At 40.1% G+C, this 9070-nt stretch overlaps 1 protein-coding gene across 2 annotated transcripts in view; it reads right to left on the bottom strand.

Annotated features, from left to right (window-relative positions):
• Nucleotides 1–543: 543 nt before the first annotated feature.
• The window catches only part of LOC122562194, a 13337-nt gene continuing 4810 nt past the window's right edge, over nucleotides 544–9070 (bottom strand). For both annotated transcript variants that reach the window (XM_043714859.1, XM_043714860.1), the window contains exons 2-4: nucleotides 6672–6834; nucleotides 3978–4145; nucleotides 544–2873 (exon numbers count right to left, since the gene is read on the bottom strand). In XM_043714859.1, the coding sequence (XP_043570794.1) occupies nucleotides 2118–2873; nucleotides 3978–4145; nucleotides 6672–6821 (1074 nt within the window). In that variant the 5' untranslated portion in view covers nucleotides 6822–6834 and the 3' untranslated portion in view covers nucleotides 544–2117. The remainder of the gene's footprint in view (nucleotides 2874–3977; nucleotides 4146–6671; nucleotides 6835–9070) is intronic.

The following is a 9070-nucleotide window of genomic DNA, read 5'->3' as shown; positions in this document are numbered from 1 at the left end:
AATTATTTCTTTATTGTTTTCCAACAAATCAACACAGGCAAAAAAAGATTAGCTACACAAACCAGCCTTGCCCAACAAATTCTCCAGAAGACTTTCGATAGTTCTTAAAAGCAAACAGTTCAATACTTTTTGCAAGCTTTTTGCAGAATGCAACATATTTAATTGGAATATAAGATTGAAACAATTTTAATCTAAGGATAACGTTTATCAGGCAAACGTGAAAAAGATCTTTATGCTGGAATAGGTCTAACATATTACTATGAAGTTTACTGTAAAGCTATGGTTTTCTCTAGAATTTCCGCAGCATGGAAACAGGCCATTTAGCCCAAGTCCACAGCAACCCTCCAAAGAGCATCCTACCAAGACCCCTCCCCCCTCCCCTATCCCTGCATTTCCCATGGCAAACTCAACTTTCCTGAATAATATGGGTAATTTAGCATGGCCAATCTACCTGACCTGCACATCTTTGGACTGTGGGAGGAAACCAGAGCACCCGGAGTAAACCCACACAGACACGGGGAGAAGATGCAAACTCCACACAGACAGTCGCCCAAGGCTGGGACCATACCCAGGTCCCTGGTGCTGAGAGGCAGCAGTGCTAACCACTGAGCCACTGTCCTGTTCTATCTCATTGTAATTTTTGTTCTTATGATATAATTAAAGGTGAGCAACTTTAATGTAAAAATTTTGCTTAAAAGAAGAAATAAGCTCTCTCCATACATAGGTGCTCTGTAGTACACCATGTGACAGCAAGGAATAAAATTCCTCTTCCTTTTACTCAGCTATTACCTGTTCTGATGAAGGGTCTGTGGCCTCAAGTGTTAACTTTGCTTCCTCTCCACAGATGCTGCCACTTGCTTAGTTTCTCCTGCAATTTCTGTTTTTGGTTAAGAAGATCAGGTACCAGACAAACCCTTTAACCTTTAAATATAACTTCATTGACTATAAGCGCGTTGTTTTCCATAAACTACCAACATGGTGGTTATCCTTAGCTTGAAGCTAACTGTTTTCACAAGTCTCTCCTAATTAACGAAAGTACAGGAACTAGAAATAGTTGTTGTATTAATCTTCCCAAATGTTTCAGCAGTCTCTAAGACAGATGATGAGCTATGTATCATATTCTTTGGCAGATTAACGTGAAAACGATAGCTAGTGTATTTTTGTAAGGTTGACGAGCAATCTATAACAGTGATATTGTAAAAGAATGCTATAACAGTGAATATTTGAAAAGTAAGCCAAATCTAAATTAAGCTTGCAGTTTGAAAACTTAACCAATGCAGTTTTTATCTCCATTTAAACTTGTGTTTGCCCAGTTTTTTTTGCTTTGCATTGTTCTCAGTAAAGGAGTAGAGCTCTAATTCTAAGAGGAAGATGATTTCAGTGTATATTTGTCTCAGATTCAGTGGGACATCATAAATGTTTTATTGCTATGCTGTTGTTAAGCATGTGTTAAGTGATCTGAATGAGACATGGAATTCTAGAAATAAGTTAAAGTATCATTGGCAGATCAATATAAGATATTCTAAATGGGAGTATACCATTCCCCCCATTATTTGCCAAAGTTCAGGATATATGGTAAAGTTGAAGACCAGCATATTATAATATTATGCAAATGGTGGAAAGAAGTTATATTGGCCATTCAGTATTCCTATCTGCATTTAGTGGGATATTTGAGTTAGAAATGACCAGTTTCTGTGCAACAATAAACTGTACAACAGTTGATTGAATTACAGAAGTTAGACTATTTGAAAATAGTGACATGATTAATTTTCAAATTTTTGCAGAAGTTCCACAGTTCCAGTTTAGTGATGACCCATCACCACCGTGGCTTGGAGAAAATCAGTTGTTTTTAACCTTTAGAAGTGCACATACTGTGTTTGATGTACTGCACGGGGATAACCTTCCAGATAAACAATTAACAGAGGAAATGCAAATTTGAATACTGATAATATGTCCCCTAGAATTTCTGTCCATTGAATTGAATTAATTGTATAAAGCCATAGTAATACTCCAGAGCTGCATACAAGCAGTATACTTATTAGTAGGTTGATCAGGAACATGACATACTGTGTATTCTAATGTGCTTTCAATTTAGGAATCTTTCCAGGCAGATGCCTTTATAATTGATTACCTTCAAATGGAACTACACCCCTGAATCTAAACTCTAACTGTTGGAGGTTTTGTTCAAGTCGTCTATTTTTTGCATTTATTAAGTCATCACGTCCAATTTGAAATTGGTTACGATGCAGCCTTGTGACAATTTGCTCATGAGACTTCAGAAGCTGGCTGAGTGATTCACACTCTGCACAGTTTCCATATTCCCAATGAGCATGTTCATGAGCTTGTGGAAATGGATAAAACTGAATGTTTGGGAACATTTCAAAGCATCTTTCACAAGGTGCTCTGGGAACTAAGGATCCAAATTGGCTGGCAATTTCAAGAAATCTGGGCACTCGGCGACCCCTGAACCTAGCCAGAGAATTATCAACACGTTGGTTTGCCTGAGTTCTTTGTCCATTAGTGTATATGTTAAATGCCATCGAGCGGACACGAGGAGGAAATTCAATGGCATTTTCATTGTACTGATTTGCAACACATACTGCCCAGCTAATATCACGGTGCCATGTATGGTAGCACAATATATCGATCATTATTTTTCTCTGTCTAGCTCCTCTACATGACACTGAAGCACCAAAGTAATTGGGTGTTCTACTTCTCATACACTGATCAGAAAAATAGCACAAGTTAATAACTGTTGATACAAAAATATTCCGGCATATTGTGTTACCATTAGGAACTTCCATATCATTTATCGTCGACAACAGACATGGCAAAACATAATCTTCATGTCTTGTTCTGACAATGTCAACAATCTGTAAAACAAATGTGTACAATGTAAAAATAAGAAATAACTTAACAACTTACATTTCTTTAACTCCTTTAAACTTAAAGCATTTGACAAATTAGTTTTCACATTCGTTTGTAGCTAAACAGACAATTAGGGAAGATCATTACCACAGAGCAAAATCCCACAAACCCAGGTATATTAGAAAATAGGGTGAGTGGAAGGTTGCTCACTCACAAGGAGTAAGAAAGAGTCAGGGATTGAGATAAACTTTTAGGGCAACCATCATGAACGGATCTAATTCAGGTTTGACTACAGCAGATTGGTGATGTGACTGAGGATTCCCCACCTGGAGAGGCAGGATGTAATTATAATATTTAAATGCAATTGTCAAATCATGGCAACCACTTAATTTTAGCAGCATTGGACAAGTTTCCCAGGGCTCAGGAAACCTGTCAATTAATGCAGGAATCAGCAAATGAGTGTTTCTCCAGCAATGGTTTGAGGACCAGAAAGAGCAGGAATGTGTCCCTTTAACTTACCAAGCACATGTTCTGCCATTCTTCAGAACCCATTGGGAATAGTCTACCTTAACCACATTCTTTCCTTCAGTTATAATTATAAATTCCCTCTCAATCTTACCACCGCCCCGGCAATCTCTACGTTCCTGCTCACATTTTTAAAATCCTTTCTCTCAATGCTCCAGGTCATTCCACAAGTCGTCCTTCAATGACAAATGTAGCATATTGTGAACAACTATCCTACAATGTAAAGCTACTAGGCAGTGATTTAGCTCAGTTAGCTGAACGTTTGGTCTGTAAAGCAGTGTGATATTAATAGCATAAGTTCAATTCCTATCACCAGTTGAGGTTATCATGAACAACTTTCCTTCTCAACCTCTTCCTTCACCTGAGGTATAGTGGCCCTCTTTATTCAACAACACTCCCCGCGGCCCTACCATTAACTGTATAAGTCCTGCCCTGATTTGCCTGACCAAAACACAACACACCGCATTTATCAAAATTAATCTCCATCTGCCACTTCTCAGCCCATTGGCCCAGCTGGTCAAGGTTCCATTGTACTCTGCAACTGTCCACTATCCCACCAATTTTGGTGTCATCTCCAAACTTACCGCATTAAGTAGCACTGTGAAAGGGGGACGTTTTGGAATGTGGGTGCAGCTCATTTCAAAGACATCTGAATACCTTGCAGATAATTGATGGTTACTTTCCTGCAATATTTCTTCTGGATCAACCTTAGGACGATTAATTTGGCCATAAAATAATATTATGTGCAATATCTGTGAAATAAAAACCAAACATTTCAAAAGTAACTTTTCTGTCACAAACAAACATAGAATCTCACAATTGTTACATATAGAAGGAGGTGATTCTGCCCATCATGTCTGTGCTGGATCTCCAAGTGAGCATCATGAATTAAAGCCATTCCCCTCCTTTCTCCCCTTACTTCTGTACAATGTCCTGATTTTAAAATGGCCAGATAGTAATTTCTGCAACATAGATGAGAGCTATTCATCAGGTTGAAAAATTGAACCATTTCTAAATTAATACAAGGAGGATGAGAAATGGCAGCAGAGGGTGGCACAGTGGTTAGCACTGCTGCCTCACAGTGCCAGAGACCTGGGTTCAATTCCCGCCTCAGGCAACTGTCTGTGTTGAGTTTGCACATTCTCCCCGTGTCTGTGTAGGTTTCCTCCGGGTGCTCCGGTTTCCTCCCACAGTCCAAAGATGTGCAGGTTAGGTGAATTGGCCATGCTAAATTGCCCATAGTGATAGGTGAAAGGGTAAATGTAGGGGAATGGGTCTGGGTGGGTTGCTCTTCGGAGGATCGCTGTGGACTTGTTGGGCCGAAGGGCCTGTTTCCACACTGTAAGTAATCTAATCTAATCTAAAAAAAACAAGTTCATGCAAACAGAAACATTTGTACTGAAGAAAAATGCAATAAGCATGAAATAATGGGGCCCTGGTTTAACCAGTATATCTCTAGATTGATTAAGATACTAATGGAAACTTCCCACAGTCTAAATAGACCTAGCAAAGCAGATGGAGCAACTTTAAAATGATTGAAGGAAGATATTGCTTTTATAGAGATATATATTCTGTCAGCAGTTCAGGAGGTGCAGATGCACAACATCATTCTGCATGTGTGGGGCAGTGTTTCACATCAGTGCATCAGTCTCAAGCTCTGCAGCCCTGCCATTTCCAGTCAAGAATGATGCTGAAGAATGAATGAATTAACAGGACAGGGCCCTGTCAGCCTGCTCATCCTCCAATGTTCCGAGTTGTCCAATGCAAAAGAATGGATGAGGCTGAAATCTCTGCAAGTGTCTTCAGCCAAAAGTGATGAATTGATAATCTGATTTCTCTACCCAAGATTCCCACCATCATCAAAATCAATTTCAAGCAATTGGTTCACTCCATGTCATGTAAGTAAGTTGTGGCATTGAAAAGGCAAGGCGGTTCTGAAACATCTTGCCTGTAGCCTTTACCATGTACGCACCAGAGCTTTCCCACCTAAGCTGTTTCATTGTTTATCCCTTTAGTAATATTATAACAACAGACCAGATGTCGTCATTTATCTCATCACTGTGGATGGAATTTTGCTGTGCATACATTTGGTTGCCATAATTGTCCATCATGTACCCATCCCCACACTTTGAAAGTACTTTTTCTTTTAAATGCAAAGCCATTTTCTCTTTCCAGGACACTGAAACTAACACAATAATACAGAAGATTGTCTCCTTGTAACCTTGCCTCAAAAATCGGGATCTATCTCACAAGCTAATGAAAGCCTTATCAAGAACCTCACGAAAATCATGAAAAGCATAAAGAAAGTTTTCAAAGGTATTATCTGGAAACATCTACCACTATAAGAAACCAGCAAGTGTCCGTTTAAACTATTGATTTAACTTAATAGCTCTGATCTTACTCTGAGTTTATAATCTTATTAATTCCCTTACCATTGTAATGACCAGTTTTAAATTCATAATTTCACAGCTCCTAATTTGACATGATTAAAAATCACACAACACCTTCATCAGGTGGTTGATGAAGGAGCAGCACTCTGAATGCTACTGCTTCCAAATAAACCTGTCGGACTATAACTTGGTGTTGTGTGATTTTTAACTTTGTTCACTCCAGTCCAACATTGGCATCTCCAAATCATAATTTGACATGAATACACGTAGAAAAGTAAGATACTCACGGATGAATCATTTAACCTGTTTTCTTCTTTGATTTGCTTTGTTTACCTCATACTGGTCACATTGTGAATCTCTCTCACTGATGCTTTTATTCCCATTGTACACTCACACCCTCCCATTGGTCCCACAGTGGCTTACTCTCTCTGATGCTCCTTTCATTTCCCACTGTGCTCTCGCCCTTCCCACTGATCTCACAGTGACTCTCTCAATCTCTCCACCACTCCTTTTATTCCTCTTGTTGTCTCACCTGTCCTGCTGGCCTAGCAGTGAATGGCCAGGTATAGATCACGTGGAAGATAAGGAAGAAGAGTGAAGCAATGTTAGCCTTAACTCTGAAGATTCAACTTTCATGGGGCTTGCATTTATAACAAAAGACAGTTTGTTATATTGGGTGTTTTCCATGGAGATCCCTCCCTGTTTATTAGTGCCACAAAGCTGGGTGGATGGTGGCAGTCACTCCAGCAATATATCAATTCAAAATTATCATAAATAGTAAATGGCAGTTATCAATTAAACAGTGTGTTTGTGAGAGGGAAAACTGTACCATGTACCATGCACTTTCCACATTTGGTGATTCTTTAATGTATAAAGTAAAAAGAATACCTCTTTGATGTAGGCGTTTGCTCTACGTGGATCAAGATCGCCCCTAATTGCAGCAGATACGAGGATGTCCATAGCTTTGTGCACAAACTGATTTGCACTCATGATGAAGATTTGGAGCCGCAGAGAATCATTTGCCAAAAATGCCTGCATTCTCCTTCTAGCTCTGGAAATAAGTTAAAGTGATGATTTAACAAGTAAAAAATAAATATACTTATTTTGTAGCAATTTATTGGTTATATTTTCGGTCCTTTCTCTTGCTGCTCTACATCCAGCATTAGTGTACAAACGATGGAATAATACATTCAATCACTGCAATATTGTCACCAACAGTTTACACCAAATCCATCTGCTCTGCCAGTCTGTAAAGTAACCTACTCAGAAATCCCTCCACTCTATGTAATTGAGGAATGCAGGTGTGGCCAAGGTCTTTAATCAATTATCATGATTACTACCCCAAATCTGATCCCTGAAAACACTGTTTCTAGCTGGTCCATGTGCAATACAGTATTATCCATCAAGTACCCATTGTGGCTGTGTTTTCTGAATCTCGATAACAGCCTTGCCTCACCCTGATCCTTGAAATGAAAGAGGATAGTTTGCTGAAATCCACAATGATGAATTACAAAAGGGGTTTGTTCTTACCAAATAGTTGGCCACAAGAAAATGCTGCTTTGAATTATCCTGACCAGTTTGGACAGGCAACTTCTCAACGTTGTACAAATAAAGTTAATATTGCTCTCTTAATATCAGCCTACTCCATGGAACGTGTGAAACAAAGGACATGACCAATTCTCCAGATTAGAATGATTCCTAGAAACATATGTGCCACTAAAAACCTTCCATAACAATTCCCTTATTTTCATTACCAAGGAATATTTTCATTAATCTTGCAAGTCTTGCACTTTATCCTGGAATTTAATGCAAATTATAAAGTCACAATAATGTTTAATATGCAGCATTAATAAAATAAAATGGTAATCGACATTATCATAGAACTGAGGATCAATAAATACCCAGACTTGCTGGTCCCCAAAACTTGGTTTTGGAGTGCAGAAGAAATGACAGCATTAGGAAATATCATTCATTTGAACCTTTCAAACTTCTCCTAATATCAGACTTGTTCAACTAACCACAAAATTGCTAATGTTATTCCTTTATGAATAAGTCTTTGAGCGAGAGAATTTGATTGAAAGTTGGGAGACAGAAAGGAGACTCTGTGCTCAGATTGGGAGGGGGGATAAGTGGGGTCTCTCAGAAATCTGATCTAGGCCCTTAATTTTTTCACAATATCCATTACTGACTTGGTTGAAGACATAGAGTTATGTGCCATCAAGTGGTACTAAGCTTGGAATGGTGGTTGTAGTACATACAGGAAGCAGAAGTTCTCAAGGGAGAGGAAAAAAGAAAGTGACTGGGTACAAATATAGCAAATGAAATTTAATATGGACAAGTGTGAGAACATCCACAATTGTCCTGAGAAAGATAATCTAACTTCTCCCCAAACAGTGGAAAATGAAAATTGCAGAGAAAGACAGATGTAGAAGTCTAAGGCCCATCATTTGGCGAATATTGTCTCCAATTGGCCAAGCTTTGATTAAAAAATTTGCATTCATTTGTAATATTTCTTTATAATATCCCTAGCGGAGGAAAAGGTGGGGGGTGGTGCCAGTGTAGCTGCGGAAGTTGAACAGTTCATCTATCTCGGGCGACCGACTCAACACGGACATTTACTATAAACCGACCAACTCCCACAGCTACCTAGATTACACCTCCTCCCACCCTGTCCGCTGTAAAAACGCCATCCCATATTCCCAATTCCTTCGCCTCCACCGCATCTGCTCCCAGGAGGACCAATTCCAATACCGAACAACCCAGATGGCCTCCTTCTTCAAAGACTGCAATTTCCCTTCAGACGTGGTTGATGATACTCTCCACTGCATCTCCTCCACTTCCCGCTCCTTCGCCCTTGAACCCCGCTCCTCCAATCGCCACCAGGACAGAACCCCACTGGTCCTCACCTACCACCCCACCAACCTCTAGATACATCGTATCATCCTTCGTCATTTCCGCCACCTCCAAACGGACCCCACCACCAAGGATATATTTCCCTCCCCTTCCCTATCAGCTTTCCGGAAAGATCACTCCCTACGCGACTCCCTCGTCAGGCCCACACCCCCACCAACCCAACCTCCACTCCTGGCACCTTCCCCAGCAACCGCAAGTAATGCAAAACACCTCCCCCCTCACTTCCCTCCAAGGCCCCAAGGGATCCTTCCATATCCAACCTGCACCTCCACACATATCATTTACTGCATCCGCTGCACCCGATGTTGCCTCCTCTACATTGGGGAGACGGGCCGCCTACTTGCGGAACATTTCAGAGAACACCTCTGAGACAC

This window comes from Chiloscyllium plagiosum, chromosome 24, assembly GCF_004010195.1.
Source record: "Chiloscyllium plagiosum isolate BGI_BamShark_2017 chromosome 24, ASM401019v2, whole genome shotgun sequence".
Taxonomy (NCBI): Eukaryota; Metazoa; Chordata; class Chondrichthyes; order Orectolobiformes; family Hemiscylliidae; genus Chiloscyllium; species Chiloscyllium plagiosum.
The sequence above is the reverse complement of the archived record's forward strand: the minus strand, read 5'-3'. Positions and strand labels throughout refer to the sequence as shown.